A 25,032-nucleotide genomic window follows, 5' to 3' on the forward strand; every position below is an offset into this window, starting at 1 on the left:
TTACTGTTTATATAAATTAATGTCTTACCCCAGTAGTAGTTGATCACTTCCATGGGGAACTAACTTTGAAACAAGAGAAAGCCATTTTTAATCTGAGACATTGCAATCCTTTGTGAGGCGTGGACAGCACTCTTGCTCACTCCCTGAAGTAGTGTGTATCTGTATCTTCATAGATGCCATGACTTGTAGCTGAAGAACAATTTTCTCAGTCGAATATTATCCATTCAGGAACATACTAACATATATTTTACTTAGGAAACTAACATACTGAATCAGCAAACATCCATGGTTGAGCTTCTTCCATGAATCAAAGATGACAAACAAAGCCCTATCATCTTTTCCTTAAGTTATACACAGCAACAAATAAGGCTGCTAAGTTATGAAAGTCGTAACATAAATTTAAAAAATGACATGGTGAAATTGATCTACAAGAATGTTTGAAAATGAACTGAACATTTTGTTCAATCTACACCAAAATGCTGTCCAGATGAAATTAGCTTCTGATCCACCTGAGATCTATTTCTTTTACCAAGAGGTTCATACAGGTTGGGCATTGGGGATGTATGGTATTCAACATCCATGGATAACATGAATTCAAGCAAAACTTACCTAGTAACCAGAATAACTGAACAGTTGACAGTACTTGTCAACAAGAAATTTTTGAGATTACGATCACAGGGAGCACATTTAAGCCTGAAAAGAGAGATGGCAGCAAAGGCAGTTCGTATTGGATATGGTTCTTATGCAAGTAGACCTCATTTGAATCCAAGGGATTGCTTCTCTGTGTGTAGACAAATTCTACCTTTATAGTTTTATTTTTATAGGGTAATTAAAATTGCTTGTGCTTTGATAAAAAAAATCAATAAAATTAGATAGCCAAAAGAAGATATTAACAACTTGAGAATAAGCATTTCATAGGAATGCAAAGTAAATTACCAGGATTCTTTTTAGCCTACACAGCCTTTAGGTAGGATGCTAACTTCAACCTATAGCAATTATTTTTTGGCATCTGCTTTGACAGGAAATGCTTTAACCTAGTTTCCACTACTTCTCTTTTAATTACAGTTCTCTAGAGAAAATTTTTATCACTATACCAGAAAATAATTTTTACTCGGTTTTGCTGAGATTCAATATAACTTTGCTAGAGTGAAATACAAAAACCTAACTCAAGAACAATTCATATTTTGAATAGAGAACTCAAATAATCCAAACACAGTTTTCATTACAGTAAAGTATTTAATGACAAAAATCAGGGTTTCTAGTAGTGAGTAGAGAGCAGGTCCCACTTTTTTTTTTTTTTTCTCTCCTCAGAATGGCACAAAATAATTTCTACATCTTTGAGAACTTCCAAGGAACTGGTTACAATAGATATCAGCAAGTATTACAATTCTGGCAAAACATGACAAAACCTACCTACCTTTAAGATCAGTTTTAAGAGCACACATTTTTGTTAATATTTCACATAATACACAACTTTTGCTAGACACAAAAGTAACCTTTTAAGACAGAGTTTGCAGTACAGCAGTCAAGTCTAACAATACATAATTTTTATTCTGTTTAGAACTTTAAAAAGATAAAGGAACTAGTAATATTGTTACAATTTACAAATACATTCTTTCATATGAAACATTAACCTGAATCATATTATATGTTATGTACATGACTAATAATACTAGGTTCTATACACTACAAGCTAAGTTCCAGAAGGAAACTGCAATGCTCTAAGATTTACCTTTGGATAAACACTTATACACCTTGATTTTTTTTTCCTAAAAACTAGCAAACCTTGTAGTTTAATTAACAGAAAGAACAAAGTAAACAGACAAAGCACTTTTCCTTCATTCAGAAGACTTAGGTTACCTAAAGTTCCCATAGTAAATGGCTTTTGATGGTTGGATTAAAGTCCTGAGTTATGATGAAAACCATACACTTAACTGGAAGATATGAAACAACCCATAATGCTGAAAAACTCAGGTGAGACTAAACCAATGTTTCAGTACAGTTCAGCTCACAAGAGGTCTGGAACTTAGCAGTGCAATTATGATCTTGTCCTGTCCAGCTGATATTTATGTAAACACTCAAAAATATATGCCTTTTAATCTAAATTTAGACAATTAATTATTTTCAGGTTTATCTGACCTGGGTTTTAGATATTTCTTCTAATTATTTGCAAGTGTAGAGGACTGGCTTGATGACAGCAGCTCAGAATCTACTTCCTTCTCTCGAGAGAGACTTGTGAGGTTAGCAGCAGAATGTAGTTTTAAAAGAATGGAAAATATGACAAGAAGATTGCTATGTGGTCAAAAATGTTCTCCCTGACTGACCTATAATCCATCTTAAAAAAAAAATAGCCTAACATTTTGTATCTAGCAGAAGTTTAACTTCGGTTTAAAAAACAGAGACTTTTTCCTTGGTTAATTGCAGAAATACCCAGTCATTACAATAGCATTCAGACATTTCCAGGGCAAGCATTACTTACACACAGCTCAACAGAGTGTTCAGAACTTGTGTTGTTAATGAACCTGTTCTGATTTATAACAGAAGCGGCCAAATTCCCTTTCAGTAGGGGCTAGATTTGGTAACTGTTGGAGCTGGTGCTAAATACAGCTAAATGATCCTATGGTACTACACAAATGACCCATTCTCTCAACTCCCAGTGTGAAATTAAATAAAAAGCTTCATACAAAACTGTTTAAATTACAGGGAAAAAAACCCCAAAACCAAAGCAGATGTTAAGTTTGAATGCAATCAGCTAACTAGACAGTGTCCTCAGTTCAAATGAGAATACTTTCCTAAAGGCAAGCATCTTTTTATGAAATGGGCATTTCCATGAAATTTTCAGTTACTTCAGCTTGCAGTAAGTAAAATATTCTCAATTACTACAGTAGCTTTTATCTCTCTTACAAGCACTGCTCTGAGGATTTTAGACTGTTCTGTCATTAATAATGCAAAAATCATATTCTACAATGAATACAGTACATTCACATAATGCCAGCTTTTCTCTGGTAAGATGAGGGTGAAAATGAAGAGCAGGCATTTTCAGAAGATGAAGGCTGTACCTTCTGCAAGGATTTATTTTCTAGCTTACTGGTTTAAGAAAAGAAAAAACATCTTTTTCTCTTTTTTTTCCCTTTTCATTCTTGTAGCAGATTATACCATCTTAAAAATATTAAGGAAACAGCTGTGAAGGAAAAAGGTAACCTACTTATTTTTGTAAGAGAAACACAGTGCATATATTGCATATAATGAATACAGATGAAATAGAGTCATCCTTCCAGTGAAAACATATTGAAAGCTGAGACTCAAACTAGAAGTTGATTCTAGTGTACCAAGACATGCTTTTTTGAAAGCCTCTATATTAAAAAATCAGACAACTTGCTAACAGAGAAGGCATTAAAATCAGACACATTTCTGAAGTGTTCCAAAAACTGTAGAATTTATGAAAAACAGATGTCTTGAAAATAGTGTACTCTTATCTTCCCAGGCCTTTGCATTCTCATTTTCATGGGCCTTTAGCCACACAATCACAGGTAAAAGGAAATGCTATTTTATATCAAGATTGCTGAATTGTAGATTGTGTTTGAGGCACAGCTATGTGCATATAGATGTAAAAATTACTTTTTTCCTCTATTTTGAAACCTCAAGCATACATTCTCTAGGTTTCAGCATACTATTCAAATAATCAGTTTGAAAGTGAAAATAGGAACATGTAAAATGCTGATATGAATGAAATTCAGATATGCACTTCTGAATGCTGGTAAACATGCAACGCTTCCTACATTAGAAGAAACAATTTTTTTCTGTTTCCCTGGACAAAGGAGTTTGTCCTCCATTATAGCTACAACCCCAGATGTTTAATTCTAACATTCATTCACATTCTGCTGATGCTACATTAAATGAAGAAAATTACACCCCTTCTTTGGATTTTATTTTCACACACATGTCCACAATCAGTTCAATCTTTCTTTTTGTACAACCATGGAAGAATATTACTATTTTAATCCTGATCAGCTTGTCATTTGGTCCTTTTTCAATGTCTGCTTTCACTCCTGTAACAACTGAAACACAGGCAGAAAGTACTGCAGGACTGTGTAGCAATATTAAAAAAGAGGAACAGAAGGAAGTCTGAAAAGTAGAAACGCAACACTTTTTCCTGCACAGAAACTGAAAGAATGCATCTCCACTGAACGGGAAGGAAAAAGCACACAGAAGACTGAATCTCCTGTAAAAGTTGCTGATTGTAGCCTTTTCAACTTCTCTTGAGAAGATTTCAACTTTGGGCAATAACTCAGCATTTGTGCTTCATGGCAAGCTGAAAAAGAAATAAAAAAATTAATTAAAGAGATACCGCTGAGAATGACAGCTGTATCAACCTAATGTGGCTAGTGTGGATAAGAGGAGTTTGTAAGACAAATTCTTCAAAAGATGCCTGAAATCCATTAACTTCTTTGCATAGAACTATACAGTCATTCCCCTTCCTGGGACACACAGGCAAAGCCTCTCTCTGCCATGCTGAGGAGGCAGGATTTATCTGCTTTCCCAGCTCTGTTTCCCAATGTTCCATTATTTTGCTGTCTGTGAGGAAGGCTAGAGCAAGACACCAGAAACAAAGACATGCTTAAAAGAATAGTAATTTTGACCCAATGATTTTGATTATTAACTACAATCAGAAATTCTAGACAAGTAATTTAAAACACCTATTCAGGAGCTCTGCCACTACAAAATGATGAAAAATAAAGGACTGATTGCTTTTCCACCTCTGTGATTACCAATTATTTCCATTTCAAATAATTCAAAAATGCACTTAACTGGGAATGAGAGGGAGAAGAAAGAGATGAAGCGAGTTAAAACCGGTAAAAAATGCGTAGACAAACGCACTTTGCAAACCAGGCAGAGAGCTTAGGGTTAGGTTCCATATAATAAAAAACTGCTATCTGTAGATAATAGCATGCTAACAAAACTGAGATGAGTGAACTGTCTGGGAAATCACCTAGAAAATAGAACTAGTAGCAGCAGTTAAAATTCACTCATTTGCTAATGGTGAAATGATGACCAATAAATGACTCAAACTAAACTGTCATAAACCTTTGATACTCAAAGATATGGTTACAAACACACTTTTAAAAGAAATTAATGTTTGAGTGATATACTAGAATTGCATTTAAGCACTAAAGAACTTAAACCAACACTCTCCTTTCTTTCCTCAAACAGAATTGTTTTTTAAATGTGTCTTTGGCAGGCAACTCTGAGAAGTTTTTATTTTACAGAATTTATAACTTTGAGATCCTGAGCAGTCACCAACAAATGGAAGGGACTTTTTAGAGGCAAAGAAGGTGAAGAAGGTGTCACAAAGAGGATTTGATATGTACCCTGAGCTAAGTTCAAGCCTTTATACAACAAAGTATAGATACATGCTTTCATTCAAGAAACTATGACAGCCAAATATCTGACTTTATCCTACTGAAATCTTACCTTATGTGCAGTTTCTGCAAACTGCTGAGCACTGTTTTTCAGCTCCTCTGTCTTTTCTTCTGCACGACCTAGCCTTTCACCACGCTCATTCAAGGCCTGACTTGCCTTCTGTACTGCACTTGTTACACTGTCTGCTGCTGAATGCAGTATGCTGTTTCCTGCAACACCAAGAAGCCATTAGAGTACTCAGGATATATATGCTTTGTAATAAATACAATTAATTTAATTTATAATGTTCTAGAGCTGGTTTGCCATTTGGACTGGCCTCACTTCACTATAATCTCTCTTGAGGTGTTTGCAGAGAACAATGAAATCTCCCCTGAGCCTCCTCGAGACTAAACAAGCCCAGCTCCCTCAGCTGTTCCTCAAAAGACAAGCTCCCTAGATCTCCCAGAGCCTTGCTGCCCTTCACTGGACACACTCCAGTACTTCAATGCCTTTTTCAAAGTGAGGGGCCCAAAACTGAACGTGGTACTTGAGGTGTGGCCTCACCAGTGCTGAGTGCAGAGCAATGGTCACTGCCCTGGTCCTGCTGGCCACACGATTGCTGATACAGGCCAAGACGCCACTGGCCTTCTTGGCCACCTGGGCTCAGCACTGGCTCACACTTATCCCGATGCTGACCTGCACCCCAGGCCCCTTTCTGCAGGACAGCCACTCTGCCCCAGCCTGTAGCACTGCCTGGGATTGCTGTGACCCAAGCGCAGCACCTGGCACTTGGCCTTAGTGAACCTCATGCTGCTGTCCTTAGCCCACTGACTGAGTCTGTCCAGATCCCTGTGCAGAGCCTTCCTTCCCTCCACAGATCAACACTCCCACCCATCTTAGTATCGCTGTACATCTGCTGAGGGTGCCCTCAATCACTACATACGTATCTTCAATAAAGATGTTAAACAGAATTGGCACCAAAATGGAGCCCTGGAGAACACTGCTAGTGACGGGGCGCCAACTGGATTTAGTTCCATTCACCACAACTCTCTGGGCCTGGACATCCACCCACATTTTTATCCATCAAAGAGTCCACCCATCCAAGCTGCAAGCAGCCAGCTGATTGAGAAGGATGCTGTGGTAGACAGTGTCAAGCACTTTACTGAGTCTAGATAAACAACATCCACTGCTTTCCCCTCATCTACTGAACAGGTCACTTTGTCATACAAGGACATCGGCAGAGTCAAGCAGCACCTTCCTCTCATAAATCCATGTTGGCTGGGATTGATATCCTGGTAGTCCTGGCTGTCCTCATTTTTTCCACAGCATTGAAACCAAATATATAATGCTCTTAAATGAGTTATTGTGGTAAAGGTATGAAACAAATTCATTCAAAGTGAGCACTACAGCAAATCTGCTGTTAAACTCTGTTGCTCTTACCAGCATACAAAGACAAGTGAAAACAGACACAAACATGCTGACTGCTTTTATCATTAATCTGAGGAAGTGTACCTACTTCAAAAATATTCTCGGGTTAAAAAATCAAATCCAAACATCAATTTAAAGGGCTACTAGTTTGTTGTAGTTTAGCCCCAGCCAGCAACCAAGCACCACACAGCCCCTTGCTCACTCTCCCACCAGCAGGACTGGGGAGAGAAAGGTAAAAATCAGAAAACTGATGGGGTGAGATACAGACAGTTTAATAGAGAAAGCAAAGGCTAAGCACTAAAGTAAAGTAAAACAGGGAATTAATTCACTCCTTCCCATGGGCAGGCAGGGGTTCAGCCATCTCCAGGAGAGCAGGCACCCATCACACAGAAACAGTTCCTCACGAAAACAAATGTGATTATCCCAAACTTCCTCCCCTTCCCTCCTTCTTCCTCTCACTTTATGCACTGAGCATGATGTCACATGGTCTGGAATATCCCTTTGCTCAGCTGTCCAAGCTGTGTCTCCTCCCACCAACCTCCCATGCAGGCCCAACTTCCTTGCCAGCATGGCCAGTATGAAACGCAGAAAAGGCCTTGGTTCTGTGCAAGCCCAGCTCAGCAATAACAAAAAATCTCCATATTATCAACACCATGTTCACCACAAATCTATCACATTGCCCTGTACCAGCCACTGAGAAAAAAAATTAACACAGCTGAAACTAGCTCACAGTTTCATTAGAAAAAAGAAGAACAAACAATCCTTTCAGACTCAGTTTTCAAATAATAATCCTTTCCTTAGAAAGGCCAAACAAACAATGAATAGTGAAGCTAAAGGCTGCCCTGAGTAGCCTGTGAAGCACGGTACAAGCTGCATATGCAGGAATTCCTGAGATAAAGAAAATTGGCTTACAATTTTAAGCTAAAACTCAACTAGTATTAAACTATGGAGGTGAGGGAGAGACTTAAGAACCTACACAAAGTGACTCACAGATGATGAGTCAATATGAGAAATAGCCATAAAAGAACATTCTGGCCTCCCAAATACCAATATTGTTAAATTTTGCACATCAGGAGTTAAAAAAAAAGAAAAAAAGTAGATGTGGAACTGCTACAGGTTTGGGGTTTTTTCCTATTGTTGCATTTAGAAAAGGAATATAATAGCTGGCATTCTTGTTGAAGAGATTAATATCTAACAATACTGTGAGCTGGAACTTTGCAGATACAGAAATTAATCTTTTCAAGTGATCTCCCTTCAGACACTGAGGAGTTTGATTGTAAAACCAAACAACTTCACATCCTGCACACTTTCTTACTTTGAAACTTTTCAGTCAATTGCTATTTTGTTCATAATTTTTTAAAGGAGATTATTATTTTGGCTTCTGTTCAGGCAGCTTTTCAAATAAACACATGTACTGAGCAACACCGCACTGGAAATAGTTTTCCTTTTTTGGTGGTGTGATCTAATGGCTTTGGCCTCTTGTATAGTGTTAGTTCTCTAGGACAAGAGTTTTGAAAGCTCACAACACTGAATTAAATTGGTTTTTTACAATATCACAAAGCCTTTGCTGAATTCAAGGAAAGCAGGCTACATGGACAAACTTAGTATCTATAAAACTAAGTATTTTCTGAAGTCTTAAAATGTGTTGGGGAGCAGACTAACATATTTCTGACCTTCTGTCATGTCAATAGGAAACTACAGAACAAAAATATTTTTCATTTTCTCTACTCTTAAGAATATTCCTTATTTTCTATACTCCTAAAACTGTTTGTAGATTTGTGGCCAAAGATTGGTATCTATTACTCCACATTATTTTCAGCACAGAAGAATGAACTTGAAAGTTTGGCACAGTGACAGTAACTGTTTTTCCTTCTAGCTAACACAATATTGTGTTCTCTCCAGGTAAGATCTGCTGTATTTTCTCATAGGCAGTGACTTGCAGAGAAGCTGCTATTCTGAGACTGTTCCTAAGAACTACTTCTGGAGTATCCTTACCAATGGAATGTCAGTAAAACAATAAAAAAAGTCTGCTCTTATCTATGAGCAACACAGAAACCCACATGTCAATAGTCTATGGAATTTCATCAGTGTATTTCTAGAGCATGTGTAGGTGGTTGCTGGTATGACTGACTATGCCTCATCCCTGTATTAGTACCACTGCAGGAATAGCAAACCTTGCACTGGACATACTGGAAAATCATTCTTATGAATAAATAATCTACAACCTGCAAAACTTTTAAGCTGTTCTTCAGGAGGTAACTACTCTGATTCAAAATATCCTGAGAGATGTTTTCCATGTTGATGGATTCCTTTAGGATTTCATTAGTAAAGCTTCTCATACTGTCTTTCATAGTATCCTTCTAGACAAAATGTCCAGCACACAGCTGGATAAACAGATCATATGATGGGTGAGCAACTGGCTCATGGCTCAGGTGCAAAGGGTTACAGTGAATGGGGTGACACCAGGCTAGTGACCTGTAACTAGTAGGGTTCTGCAGGGCCCAGTTCTCAACATCTTCAAAAAGGACTTGGATGCAGGAATCAGATGTATACTAAGTTTTCGGACAATACTAAATTGGGAGGAGTTGTTGACTCCCATCATGGCAGAGAGGCCCTGCAGAAAGACCTTGACAAATTAGAAGGCCATGCAATCACCAGCTACATGAAGTTCAACTAAGGAAAGTCCTGGATTCTGCACTTGGGATGAAACAACCCTGGATTTATGTATAGACTGAGGAACAAGATGCTGGAGAGCAGTGCCGTGGTCAATGTCAAGTTGAATCTGAGCCAGCAGCGCCCTGGTAGCCAGGAGGGCCAACCCTGTCCTGGGAGGCATCAGGCACAGCATCACTGGCCAGGCAAGGGAGGGGATTGTCCTGCTCTGCTCACCTCGAGTCCTGTCTGCAGTTTTCAGCACCACAACACTCAAAGGATGTAAAGCTATTAGAGGGTGTTCAAAGAAGGACTACAAAGGTGGTGAAGGATCTAGAGGAGAAGCCATACGAGGAGTGGTTGAGGTCACCTGGCTTGTTCAGCCTGAAGGAGACTGAAGTCAGAACTCACAGCAGTCTACAACTTCTCCTGAGGGGAAGATGAGGGGCAGGCACTGACTGACCTCTTCAGTTTATTTTGGATATTAGGAAAAGGTTTTTTACCCAGAGGGTGTTTGGGCAGTGGACAGGCTCCCCTGGGCAGTGGTCACATCACCAGCCTGACAGAGCTCAAGCAGCATTTGGACAATGCTCTCAGAGACATGGTGTGACTCCTGGGGTGTCCTGTGCAGAGCCAGGAGCTGAACTTTGATAACCCTTGTAGGTCCCTTCCAACTCAGGATATTCTACAATTCAAGCTGTATTGAGAGGCTCTTACACCCCAAGAAGTCAGCTTTAGGACTTTTATCATGCACAATGAAAAATACATCCTTTAGCCACCATGCCCAATACCTGAAAGACACAGGAATTCTGTCATAATCAAGTATGCAAAGAAACTAATTGGTCTCTAGAGATACCATTATTTAGATTGCATCATTTGTTTTATCACACATTCATAAAAGGTTCATCGCATTCTCTATATATCAAATATATTTCAGCTCAATGCAGAGATTTATCTTTAGATTAGTGATCAAACTCTACATCGACTGATTTGCAAACACGAGTACTCAATTTTAATTGTACATGCATTAATAAAGCATTTAGCAACTACCTACTTCCGAGAAGGAAATAAATGCAGTTAGCTTTGATTATTTGTAATTAGTATTCTTGCTGTTACTGTTAATTTTCTCATTGTGGTTTTCAGTAAATTTTTCTTATCTCAAGCACTAATCTTTGCCTTTTGTGCTTTCTGCTGGAGGGGGAGGGGAAGTGAATGCTGTCACAGTTTTGCTTGGAGCACTAGAGAGAGGAATACCATTCCTAAACCACAATGCTGCTATAAAAACCAAAATACAAGACTAAATACATTTTCCACAGATCAGATTTGAATGTTCTTTATGTTTCAAAAAAATTCTGAAGATGTTAACAAAAATCAGTGGACAATTATGAAAATTACAAAAATGCAAGAACCAGCAGACATTTTCAATAAAATTTTCAGAGCAAAACAAATATATAGTGATACTTAACTAATATATTTTCCAAGTCTACAATACTATTCGTGGCTTTGGGGTTTTCGTGAGTCAAAGAGTATCTTTATATGTACCTTGACTAAATTATTTCCATAAACTTCTCCAAAAAAAGAAGCACCCCTACTTTTAGCTCAAGAAGTATCATCTCGAACATATCAAATACATCTGGATGATTTCCGGTGTTTTAACTTCCATATTTAAATATATGCAAACCAGAAACACAAAAATGAAAGAAAATCAACATAGCCTGAAACACAGCAGACAATTAGCTGACAAAAAGCTGAAAGAAGCACATGAACAGAATGACTTCTGCAGACCATAGGAAATAAAATTTAATCATGTTGTGAATATGAGGTCTTAAAAAACAAGCAAAAAAAGCCCCCAAAACATGACAAAATAAATTACCTGAATAACATTAAGGGTTCAACAGTTCAGTATTTTTATTGCTTAGCAAACACAGTGTATTCTCATTTCTCAAGTGTGGCTTGCAGATCTAGAAACAGCTGTATTACCAAAAAAAACCCAATCCTTATTATGGTTCTGCAAGGCCCTAGAAAAATCTCTTCTATGGGCAGTTAAGTAGCACAAGCTTTCCTGCTACAGTTGTAAGTGAAAGGAAGTTTTATCTCTGATGCTAGTGCCTTTTTATGTTAAATAGTGGCATAGGCACCATTAGAGTAAAACGAAAAAGATTTTTTCATTGATGAGGTATCTTGATAACTAAAATACCTCCTGCTCTCTTGAGATTTTCTTTTATTCAGTACTCCACAGCAACAATTTCATGTAAATTATTCATACTTTTGAACAGCTTAACTAATTACAGAGTCAAATTTCAAGCCGTAGAATCAGAAAAATTACTTTAGCATTATCTTTGCATCATTCTAAGACACGAATTTGTCTCTGATCATTACTGTGGTCAAAATGCTGTTAATCTTGGGGTGGAGGCAAGGTATGTGGATTATGCTGTTACTTTTACTGCATTTTTAGCAAATTTATTCTTTTTAAGCAAACATCTTCTTATAGATATTTCCCAATAAATTAAAATCAGTATTAAATTACATTCCATCATGATGATTAATATTAAATGAGGAGATTGGACTTCTAGCCCAATAAGGGACCTCGGATCTCCAGAGGGAAGAAAATGGGAAAACTTCATCTCTGAAGATCCAAATGTGAAAAAACTTTCTATGTAATAACTTTCAAAACCCTGGAGGAAGGAAGTCTGATTTGTTCTCTAGAAAGGGTAATTTTCTTGGGGAGTATAAAATCAATAATGTCCAAAAACCTTACTGTGAAGTGCCATTTACCCATTATGACAATTTTGTAATAAATAAAGAGGCTTACTCTGGAAAAGTTCTGGAATTCAGCAGGATCACATATTACAGCCAACCAGACAAGAAGCAGAATGTGTAATTAAAACAAAGAACAGCAGCTACGCACCATGGCAAGCTTCTTTTGAGAATGAGCTGGCAAATTTAAATATTAATCTTAAATCCTGCTCCCCTGGGGTCACAAGTGAGAGTCATGAACACTGAAAAAACTTGCAAGCTTTGCCAATTTTGATCAGCTGACAGGTAAAATAACTGGAAATGGGATAACTCCCATGCCAATTTTTACTGATATTGATGTCATTCTATAAAGAAAAAAATGTGAGGGTTTTTTTTGTTAAATCCTTCCAGACATTTCTGCCATAAGTGAAATGCTGTACTCACTACATTTCTTCATGACCACAAGCTGAAATATTCAAACAACTTTGATTCTAAAGTGGAATAGTTTTCCATAGGGAATATTCAGAATGATGGAACAGATTTAATATAGAATAAGAAAATCCCCCAACCAATGACTACTATGAAGAGTTATATTTAATATTTAAAAGAGAAAAAAAATCTATTTTTAGTGAAAGCCTATGGTAAAAATGATGCAAAAAGAATCAGTCACCAGCCAACACTCAGCACTGGCCTAATGCTCAGTTAGTCCCTGAGCAACGTCTACCTTGGGAAAAGGCAGTTTCTCCTCCAGTTTTATTGCTGAGCATGCTGTTACATGGCATGGAGCATCTCCTTGGTCAGTTTTGGTAAGATTCCCTGTTTGTGTCCCCTCCCAGGCCATTTGCTGGGGGACAAGACAGAAGGAAGAGACCATGAAGGTCTTGACACTGTGTAAGTACACCTCACCTAAAACACCAGTGTGTTACCAACACAGTTTTGGTCACAAATCTAAAATATAACACTGTACTGGCTGTTATGAAGAAAAACAAGCTCCATTCCAGCCAAAACCAATAGAAAGCCTAACACACTTTCCCTGTCAAGGCAGTCCAAAGTGTTAACACATCTCCTGATGCAATTTTGTTGTTTTGTTTCAAATTGAATTCACCAAAGTATTGACATTTCTTTTAGGGTGGGTAGGAGATTTAGACAACAACATGCCCTGAAAATGAACCACAGGATTCTTCTAAACAAAGGTAGTTCTTGCAGACATTGTGTCAATACTATTGATTGAGCTTCTGCTTAAGTAGTGTTAATTATTATTGAGAAACATAATGCATTAACCTGCTACAATGGAGGCATGGAACACAGTGTATTTGTCAACACATTCCTATTTATCCATCAGGTAAGTGACTTTGAAAATTCTGTGTTTGCTACTTAAGCAGCATATTCAAAATCACCAACTTCTCTCACCAGATAAACTGAAAATAAAGTTACGGCTCATGAGTAAGAATGAAAACTGAGTAAGAACTGGTCAAGGTCAGGATGCAATCAGTCAAGAGCAATGGCTGCAAACCACCAAATGAAAAATGCAGCATCTGACCTGAGAGTAACTGGCTGTGCCAACCCTTCCTCAGGGTAATGCAGGAGCTATACATTTACGGACAGTATTTTAGCACCATCCCAGTCACCTAAGACTGGTATGACTGACGTATGTTTATGTCTGAATAGTTTTTTCTGCTAATTATGCACATTACTCTCATCTGTTTCAATCAACCACTGTCAATAAAAAACCAACTTGAACATTGACAGCATTTTACAAAAACTCAATCTCTTCCTTCACCTCCAAACTGTACTGAATCACTGAAATCAACACTTTAGAATGAAGTGACCGCAAGTGACCGCAGAAAGCTTCAAGAGGCAATTACAGGTTTTGCTGATCTGAAAGTTTCTCCGAAGTCTGTCAAGGTTCAGGTGACTCCCACATATTAGCTATATTCACCAATCAAAATCATACATTTTGTTAGAAGAAAGAATTATGCCATAAAAAAAAAGCTAAGAGCTGCTCATTACTGCAACACAGCACTGAAGACATGAAGGCAAACCTCTTCTACTGCTAAGACTGTCATGAAACTGCTCACAATAAGGAATAACTTAGTCTGGAATGATACCCAAGAAACACCACAATAATTATAAAGGATTAAGTGAAGTCTAAGCATCTAACTCAGGATGCTACATTATTTCAACATCGACTGATGAAGTTTCAACCAATGGTGGACTTCACACATCCATTAGCTGCCTCTCCTTGCTGAGCACATTTGTTTTGTTGAAATCATCATTACCAGAGAGTTACATTTCCTAGACTACCATTAACCCAAGGCTTTCCATCACATCTGTAACACAACACCTGATTATGAAGGTCCACAGGACAAACACATTCTTCCCCTCCTTCTTCACTGTTACACATCCTTTCATGCGTATTGGTGCTGTGCTGACAGCCTTGGTTAAGAGCTCTCTCAAATAAAAGAGGGAAGAGCTACTAAAAAGACTCAAACAGAAGAAAAACATCTCTCACTGACCTATCTTAAACAACCATGTGAAAGCCTTATTTAACAGCTTGAGATAATAAGTAGAAGATTATAGAAACAGTACTTCTGTGATTGTAATCCTGTAAGATTATACACTCACAACTTAATGAATTCCACACAAATTGAATGTTCTCTAGATAATTTCAATACTTCAATTATCATCCAGAAAGGACGCCCAAGTGATCGGAAAGAGAACATTTATAAAAAGTACAATCTTCATTGAATTTCCAGCTTTGAAAACTTGAATCTGAACTTAAATCTGAACATCAACTTCTCAATTTATCTTTCAAACATAACTTACTTCCCAAATTATATTTGACCATAAAATCTAGAAGTCTCACAGCCTGGACAGCAGGATTGCCATGGACTTTCACTTTCTTTGAAAGTAAACAAAACACTTCTGTAAGTCTTTGCACCTGAATCTGGAAAGTTTATAGCCTTCAAAAAGCATTAGTTACCAAGCCTGGTAGCTATTTTGATGTAAGTGGTACATATTCTGCACTGAATTTAGCCTTTACCAATTATGCAACATTAAGAATCATTGTACTCCCAAGGGAATAAATCCACGGTTCCACCTTTGTAAAAATCTTATTCTACCCTGAAAAGAAATACAGGTTTCAGAGTAAGAAGTGATCTCAAATTTAAACTGGTTACAGTACTTTCCCCTGTTCCCATGTGGGCTAGGCAATTACTTCTGACACATCTGGATCTTTTAATATCCATCAATAAAAAAACTGGCCAGGAACAGATTTAAATATAAAAAGGCGGGCAAATATTGTGTATTGTGCTGATGCAAAGAGACCGAAAAATTCATCTAATCCGGTATTTTGTTCAAAGCATGTAAGACAGAAAAAGGAAAAAAAAAAAAACCCAAACCCAGTATATTATAAATGCATTTTAAGCCTCAGTAAAACTATTCAGATTTGACCCCATACTTTTCAGTCTTCCTGATTTGCAACACATTAAATAAAGCCTATAATATCAGTCATAGTAACATATAATATTTTATATTGTAGCATGTTCTAAAACAACCCTAGTTTGTCACTTCATAGCTTCTGAACATTATTTACATCTGCCCACAATTTATTTTTGTGTATCTGAAATCCTGTACTTTTAGCACAAAAAGAGGGCAAATTTATCTCAACTCTAATATGAAGAAAAAGTGTATTTTATTCCTGCTAGTAGTTAAATAATACCTATAACCTTGGGAGTTAAACAGATGCTTGCAAGTTATTTCTAACAACAACAAAGAACACCTTGTGCATCACAACATTATACTTTTTAAAAGGTCCTACCAATTACAGAGAATATACGAGGCAAAATGATCATCCTGACTGTTCAGCATCTTCATTAGCAAGCAACAAAACAAGATAAGCCTTATTGACAACAGAGATAAATTTCTTCCTCTGTTTTCATTAGCCATGTCAGCTCCTTAGATTTGCAAGCTACATTTTAAGATGGGGGAAAAAAAATGTAGAGCAATCACAGTATCCAGGTACTCAACAGCCAACTAACCGTGAGCTCAAGTTCACAGTGAACAAAGAGAAGTCTGCTATGGTCCCAGAAGGGGAATAAGGGAGCCTGAAAGACCTTAATTTGTCTGAAGTGAAAGCATATGCTACTAAAAACCTGTCCAGGCCAGCAATGATTCTCCAAACTGGCAGCCTTTAAGTCAACACTGTAGAGAACTTCACACCCTGTACCTTCCTGACCAAATCAATAATGAGTTTTAAAGCACCACCTTAGCACCAGCCTTAAGGGAGAAGGAAGGAGGGGAGAAGGAAACAGAAAGAATAGCGTTAATGCAGGTGTGCAAACTGAGTGTATCTACTGATTAGCAAAAACAGCACCTGGCCAAGGTAGTAATTTTGTATTGTTGCCAAACATAAATAAAAGCAAACATTGAAAAAACCCATTTGATGCTAATGGCCTGGCAGTGGAGAGGGAACAGAAAATGTTATACAGATCCATCAACTATATATTATTTTAATGAAGAAAAATATGTAATGCAATAAAGTCCACAGTGAGCGAAGGTGATGTACATCCAATCTGTTTTGCATTTTATGAGTGAGTTCAAATACTGTGAAGAGAGAGACAGAATAATCAATAAATTACCTACTTAGGAAATTGCTATCATGCCACAGTGGGCCTTCTGAAACAATCCTTTTGTAAGTAATTCTGAAAAATCCACACTTCGACCTAAGACATCACCAAGACTAGACACTGTGTTCTAATTCTTAAATATTTTATACTAAACAATAATGCTAACCCATGAATATCAAAATATCAAGTCATTGAAATGAAATTCTGTGAGTTATTTTTTAAATGGCTTAAGTAGTCTGGAAGACATTTTTCTCTGCTACCTAGACAGATGGTCTACAGTTCTATATCTTATATTTACCTCTTCAAGGTCAGAAATCTAAAGAGCTTAGAAAGCTGGGTTAGGAGCAAACTTTCAGATACATGTTCATTTGGAGACCAAATGAAAGATCCTAGACACTTAAAAACTAGCTTTTTGTTTGAATTCAAAGAAGAGTAGAGACTAACATTCTATTCCAATGTGGATGCTGAATATATATAAATAAGCTAGGATAGAATGACACTTAATATCGAGGGATGGAAAACAGAATTAGAATTAAAATGGGCTATCTTAAGAATCAGCATTGCCAACAGACTAAAAAATAAATTATGTACACAGAATTGAAATGGAGGAAAGAGATGAAAATATGGAGTATTTTATTGTTCAGCAGTAAAAAAATTAATAGTGTTTCTTATGTTAGTAAATAAGACTATCCAAACAAGGTCTTCCACTTTCTTATGTCAATATGGGAACCGTGAAAGATAAAGAAAATTCTAAAATGCTTCAGAAGAGAAATGACCTATGCTATCGAAGTAGAAAGACAGTCATTTTACAAACTGAATTGATCCTACTTGTGTCAGCAGAAGCAGCTCAGAAGACTGAAAATGTCAACACTAATGAATTCCTGCTAGTCATGAGGAACTACAATGTGCTAAGTTTAGAATGATTTTTGGAACAGAGACAAGGCTGGACAACAAGTACAAGCTAATTCACACTTCCTAGTGACTTTGTTCTGATACATAGTAATGCCACTGCCTTATAATTTCTATAGGGACTGATAATGACAAACATAGTATACAGGATTTTCATAAGAAGATCAAGAAGTGATTCTTTAAACAGATCCTTTCTGACAGACTCGAAAGAATTAAAATTCAAAAAGGTAAGAAAATGATAACTCTGCGGCAATTCATCAAGCACAATATCTGTCTGCTTACTTCAGCAACATATTTGAGTGAGTGGCTATGTGATTTACAAACAAGACGAGGTCAAATATTCAGAGCAATGTCACTAAGAAAAAACTGTTATTTAATGCTTCATTTGAGTTTTCTGGACTCAAGTAACCTGAGAATTTATGCAAAAATTATTCTCAGGGGTCTAAGAAGTTCAGAAATATTGAGAAGTGGATCTGGGTTCATTCAACAAAGTATGTTCCATAGAGGTATTTTGAATAGTTATTACTATTGATGCACCACATGCATTCACTTTCCAGACTGGGAAAAATGCTGCATTAAATAATGTAACAGTGAACTAACATTGAAACATAGGAAATACCAGGTTGCAGGAACAGAAAAGGCAGATTTTAGGTCTTGAAACATGTTTCAAAACATTAGGTTTTTGAAACCTGGGCATTCAGGTGGTGGATTTTTTCCCTTTTACCAATGTGTCTATCAACCAAGGCTGCTTTTTTTCCTTCTTTATGAGATATAGAAAAGCAATGCTATTTTACATTTCTAATAGTTCTGAAGTCATTATGAACATGGACAATCACCTTTCCACATCAGAGGTCAGCTAGATTAAAGGAAGTTTTATATAGGATGAAAAAACTCTGGCTGGTCTTGCTTGGTTACACACAAAGGTGACCAGAAAATAGCTTTCACCAATCAAGTAATGCTCAGCAGCACAAAACAGAACTGACATCCATCTAATTTTAGGCAAAAACTGATTAATTCCAAAATGCTGTAAAAAATATATGCAAACCTAAGCCTAGGTTTTATCCATACAAAAATGTATCTATGTAAGTATAAATATACTGAGTATGCGTAAATCAGACTTGTACCTTCAAAATCTATCAAAAACACTAAACTAATGAAGCTAGGTGAGGTAAAACAGTGAAAGATATCTTAGCAAAAGAAATCAGGGTAAAACTGGCAGTGAATAGCTCTGCCACTATGATCATAAATTACATTCAAGATGAATTTCACCTCTGGGTAAGAAGTGCCTCAAGAAGTCCTTGAGGTGGGCTGACAGGACTGACAAACTGAGTGTGTCATAACTCAGGTGTGCTAAGACCAATCCATGAGTAAAGAAGAAAAACATCAACTTTCAGCTTACTTATCATCACCTTTCTATAGGAAAGCACAGCAAATAACATGTACCTGCAGAGAGCATTTGAAACATGTTGCAACCTTTTAATCAATATCATCATTAGTTTATGAGTCCAGGCAGTTGTATTTCATCTTAACTGTACACCTTGAGGATGTGATCTCTAGTGTTCATGCCCTGTAACACAACATGAGGCCAGGCTAGTTTCCCTTGTCATAGGTAGGATTTTCATAGGTAAGGACTTCCTTATTTTCTTTATACTTTTTTTTTTTTTTGGTCATGATCTGGCCTGAGTGCTAATAAATGTTCAAATTAAAAAAAAAAAAAGGCTGTTATTTATAGTTTTCCAAGCCAAATACATTCACACACTTTGGACTTTGGGATTCTTCTAGGGTTCAACACCATCATAGCATTTGATGTCTGCCTTTCTACATCAAAACAGTATTAAAGTTTAATCAAATTACTGAAATTAGGAACTAATTTTCCCCTTTACAGATTTCATTTGTCTGTCACCCAGGACTGGTTTTTTTCCTTCCTTAAAAGAAACAGAAAAGCAATTATGTTTTACATTTCTAGCAGTTCTGGAGAATATAGAGAACAAGGATTAAGAGATGAATGGACAGGTCACAAATTCCTTACAGAAAATCTTATCTTCTCCCATTAATGTTCTTAATTGTTTGCATTGATGCCAGGACAGATTGTTACTGTATAATGTATATTAGTTATACATTAAGGAAATACCTAACTAGGATCAATTTCATATTAACACAATCTTTACCCTCTTTCTAAATGAAAAAATATATTTAAACTTGTAAAACTTTAAATTCTAATCTAATACATTTATAAAATTAATTCTAACTTAAGTAAGCAATATTTTCAATAATCATTAAGATTTATACTAAATGACAGTCTAACCAATCAGACACTTTCAGAATTAGTAACTACAACAAGGCACATAACCCCAGTCTGGCTCTGTAAACATCAAAATCTAACAACTAGATAAAAAAAAAAAAAATCCAATTTCTATGGCAAACAGCAATATTCTGTATCTTGAAGAGAACACCTTACTTAAACCTTCAATCTTCAGAAAGTCAAGCAAATATGTTGCTTAATGTTTTCTATATCACCTTGTCTCAGAGTCATACAGATCAGAAAAAGGAACCAACCTTTATAATGATAAATGTCCCTTCTCAATTTATGTATCCCTACAGATTTTGCAAGAACATAATGTACTTTTTTTTTCTTACAAGTTTCCCCTTTTAGAAGTTAATTTAGAGCTCAGATTATATGCCAAATTTCTATCTCAAAAAAGATCTCAGCTGTTCTTATTAATTTGAATCTCAATACATGGCTTATGTGTTTAAGATCAGTAAAATACACATAGTTAAGTAAAACTCCAAAGCAGAATTAATCTTGACATGAATATGCAGGGCATAAGAGCAAGCATCTGAAATAGTCTTAGGCAGCAGAAAACACTTCCAATATTTTAACCTCTAGAATGACAATAACTGAGTATTTGGCATACGTTGGCAAAAAATATCTAAATAAACTGAAAAGAAAACAGTTTCTGTATGGGAACAGGGCTAAATTTGATCGGTCATTTCAAAACAGCAAAACACCAAAATAACAGATATTGCAGAAAACTTACCTTTGTTATTATTGTTTTTTGTTCGTTTTTTAAATTTTTGGGGGGCAAAGTCATTTCTATCAGAATTAATTTACATGTGAATGTCTTCAAGAGTAGTATGTTCAAATACATACTGTTTTCAATGTCTTTCAGGCGAGAACTGAAATAAACAATCAACTACCAGGTATTTGACAGAAGGGAGGGCAACAATCGTCTTTTTTCCCATCCTAATTCACAGAGTCATATAACGGCCTGGGTGGGAAGGGACCTCAAAGATGATCAATTTCCAAACCCCCACCATGGACAGGGATGCCACCCACTAGATTGGGATGCTCAGGGCAATTTCTAACACAAGTTTTTGTTTGTCTCCTTTGGTCAGTCATTAATCTTGCTGTGTATGGTAAACACCACTATATGCTCAGCAGGTCTCAAATGTGGTAAGCCAAGATGAGTAATACTGTATGGAAAAAGTACTCATTACCATTCTCACACTGGCAATTTTACTCTTGGAGGAAAAATAATGATTCATTACTAACTCCTGAAAAGGTCACAAAGGTAAAGGTGCCATCATTTTGGGTTTCCAAGAATATTTTGATTAATTCAGCAGAACAATTGTTAAATATCAATGTGTAGATGTAGGACAAAGCTTAAAACCAAATGCATTTCTAATATGCATCTAAAGGTGGCAGCAAATGTTTGTTCTTTATTATAGGGCCTGAGTTAATCTCTAAAGTTTCAATCGCTGTATCTCAAAGTTCTATCCAGAAATGAGAACCAAATGCATCCTCAATGTCAGTTTAATGGTATGTCAAGAATCAAGCTGTTCCAATGAACACAACCTCTAAGGGATTGAATTTCTGCACACCAGCCATCTCCAACTTTGCTTTGCAAAAGCAATACAACCTGACTAACATGGACACCAAATAACAACATAACACAAAGATACTACAAATTACACACATTCCAGTATCAGAACCTGTATGTTAAAAGTTTACACAAGGGGAAAAAATCAGTCAAAAAAAGGCCTCTAGCCCCAAAGCCTGCCTTTCTTCTCCACCATAACATCCAGAATGCATGTAAGCTACAGACAGGGCTCACCTAAATTCTAAACAAAAGACAAACTCGAAATATTTAGTTTAAGACACTAGTAGGAGGAATCTTGTTACAGTCTGCCTAAACTTGAATTTTTTCTTTGTTCTCAGAATTAGCACCTACACCGTCAGTCAGTTCTCATTATTGCTGCAAGTACTGATGTCATGAATCAAGTTACAGAAAACAGTCTAGCCTATTTAACTCTGCAAACTATAGTTACATGACACACAAATGAAAATAAGGCAAAAAATGATTCTGCAGAAGGAGAGTCAGTGGCAGGGCTCTGGTCCATAGGGGGAAATGTGTGGGTATCTGTGTGTGAGAGAGAAAGGAGGTAAAAGGAGGAAGGTCATGAAGAGGGTCTGGAGTTCCACCGGAGCACCCATATTTACTTAAAGCTAAGCTCCTAAGCACTTCTTGCAGAAACAGGAGTAGCACGAGTTTCACTTTCTTCACACTTTAGGAAGGAACAAGGTTCAATAAGATAAGTAGGCTTGTAAACAAGCCCTTCAAGTTCTTTCATCTTCAGCACCACTTAGGAAGAACTGTTCTTTAGTGGCAATTTTTTTTTATTTTTGAAAATAATCATTAGCTACAAGATACACATTACACACGTCTATTATAGATGGGCTTATCTATATAATGACTTAATAAACCATGTGAATGCATGCATATATATATTCTAATAATTTATTTCTTACAAATTTTGTAGAGTATTAGAAGTTAAACTGTCAAACCATCAAAAAGAAAAAGTATTAATTTCATATCCCCAGAAAGTTCACAAGAATATCACTCTAAATGTTATGCTGCCTTGGCTGAGGGGATGGAGTGACAAGCCTTGAAATCTGAATGCACTAAGTATGATTTGAATATACTGCTTTGCCTAGTTAGCAAAAAACACCAACAAAACAGCAACAACAAAAACCCCAAGCTGTAAATTCTCAACTAGGTATAATATAGTTCAAACTATATCCTCAGGTCTATGTTCTTTGATTTGCCTGGCTACATTTGGACATTACTTTCTCTAGTTGGGATGAATTTGAGCTTGACAACACATTTCAACATACATTCCAGAAAATCCTCTTGGTATTTCAGGTTTTGGACTAAATGGGTTTTGATGCAAACAGCTGGCTCAGTGAGGTTGACACACAGCAAGCCACTTTGTCAAATTAGTCAACTATTACTTGGTTTACAGTTTGTACAGGTTCTGTCAAATTTAAACCTACCCACAGTGTGTCACCCAGTGTGAGGAAAAATTTGATAGCGTGAAGAACAGCAGAAGCACTGTATCCATGAGCAGATTCATTAGTTCCTATACAATGTCTATATGCAGCACTGTGTGTGTACATACACAGACCAGACTTGTGCCCAGTCAGAATGACATGCAAGGAATATGGAAATGGTCACCCTCTGCTACCAGAGGATTACTGAATACTCCCACTTTATCTAGGCAGCTGTCAAAGGTAGAATTTGGGTGTGCTTCATGGGACATGGTAAGGTCTAGTGTGTGTTAAAAAAGTAGAAGTTAAGCATATATTAATGAACCTCAGTGGCAATTTTTTCCACTCTGATGACACTTGTTTAGGATAAAATTAATACTGTGTCAGTTGAATCAGGAACTTGATTTTGGACAGGTCAAGCTTAGAAGAATAATACAAGTTCAAAGGCAAAATGTGTTGTGCTTTATTAGTAACAACTTACTTGCAGGAAGGATGAAGTGAGAAACATTAGCAAACAGATAACCAACATGAGACTTCCCATATGAAATAGAAAAATGGTAGAGTATATCTTCACCCACTAATGCAGCTCCCTCCTCACCACCACACTAAGAAGAAAACAAAGAAATTCTATTCATGTGGAAAAGGAAAGAATTAGAGAAGACATAAGAAATTTTGCACATTTTTTCTTAGTTTGAGAAGACACTGAAAGAAAAACATTGATTGACAAAATTATCTGTATCTGCTATCAGTTTCAGTAGCTAAAGTAAAAGGAATGAAAAGGTAACAGAAGAGTGTGAGGTGGTGCTTGGTGGAGAAATGCTGAAGCCTAGAAGCTTACTGCTAAGTTAGCATGTTCAGATCCATGATTTCAAGATGTCATTAGGCTGCAAGATTATCTGAACACAGAATAAATCACATGCAAATAATTTCCAGCTGCAAAGTATTAGGCTTTGATTCGCTTACCTCCCATAATTTTAGATTGGCAGTTGATAAATTCTGGCTTCTTGTCTGTAAGGTATCGCTGACAAGTGTGATGTAGAACCTGAAAGAATGTGCATTTTTCTGAAGCTGTGTTTGCTACCCATTGGTCAAATGCATTTTCAAATAGTAAATCGAATTCTGGGGAATCCTAGAAGAAAAAAAAATAGACTGCTATTATTCCTGTTTTAAAAATGATTTAGTGAAAGATATTTTTTAAAATGTACTGTGTTGCAAAAAGCAGACAGGTCATGCAACTAATAACCATCCTGGTATTACTGTATATTTTTGAATAAAAAAGACCAAACAGGCAGGAAGGCTTTTTTACTGTTATTTTTAATGAGGAATAGTCAGCTATGAAAAAATATCTGAAAACAAATATATTTTAGATCAAAAAATTAAAAGCCAAACTCTCATAAGAAACCATTGCTATCTTCAGATATATAGTTATTTGTGTCATCTATATTATGCAAGCATTTATGTCTCTCAACACAAAATCTATGGTCACACTATGTTATAGAAGATGTGGATCTGCTCTCCATGCTCAACCAAACAAATAAGCTAAGTCCTAAGCAAATAACAAGTCCTAGTTATTGTATTTAATGCATTTTCATCAAGTGTTGCAAAGCACTCAGGATAACATGAGCAAAAGGCCACTCCCAGAACAAATCACAGTGCAGCTCTATACCAGATTCAGCTGCCAAAATAAAAGGAATTGATGCAAGATCATGTTATACATTTAATATTTAGGAAACACTGCTTTGCAATCTAATCTAGTAAATGCTCTTTTCCAACTGATAAGCCTGGGAATTCACAAGGAGATGAGCTAGACTAGAAGGAAACATTTCTAAGCTCAACAGCTTGGTAGGACTTTCAATCTGTTATGTACCTAGCTGCATAGCAGATGCTGTAAAAGGACCTAAAACTCTTATCCCTTACCTCTTTGTCATTTCACTTGCTTTCATAGTCCCT

The 25,032-nt window shown here is 36.6% G+C and overlaps 1 protein-coding gene across 5 annotated transcripts in view; it reads right to left on the reverse strand.

The window, feature by feature from the left end:
• Positions 1 to 1,216: 1,216 nt before the first annotated feature.
• The window catches only part of STXBP6 (syntaxin binding protein 6), a 95,003-nt gene continuing 71,187 nt past the window's right edge, over positions 1,217 to 25,032 (reverse strand). For all 5 annotated transcript variants that reach the window (XM_030948787.1, XM_030948788.1, XM_030948789.1 and 2 more), the window contains 3 exons: positions 24,046 to 24,211; positions 5,473 to 5,630; positions 1,217 to 4,312 (listed from right to left, as the gene is read on the reverse strand). In XM_030948787.1, coding sequence (XP_030804647.1) covers positions 4,289 to 4,312; positions 5,473 to 5,630; positions 24,046 to 24,211 — 348 coding nt within the window. In that variant the 3' untranslated portion in view covers positions 1,217 to 4,288. The remainder of the gene's footprint in view (positions 4,313 to 5,472; positions 5,631 to 24,045; positions 24,212 to 25,032) is intronic.

The sequence above is a fragment of the Camarhynchus parvulus genome, chromosome 5 (assembly GCF_901933205.1).
Source record: "Camarhynchus parvulus chromosome 5, STF_HiC, whole genome shotgun sequence".
NCBI classification, from domain to species: domain Eukaryota; kingdom Metazoa; phylum Chordata; class Aves; order Passeriformes; family Thraupidae; genus Camarhynchus; species Camarhynchus parvulus.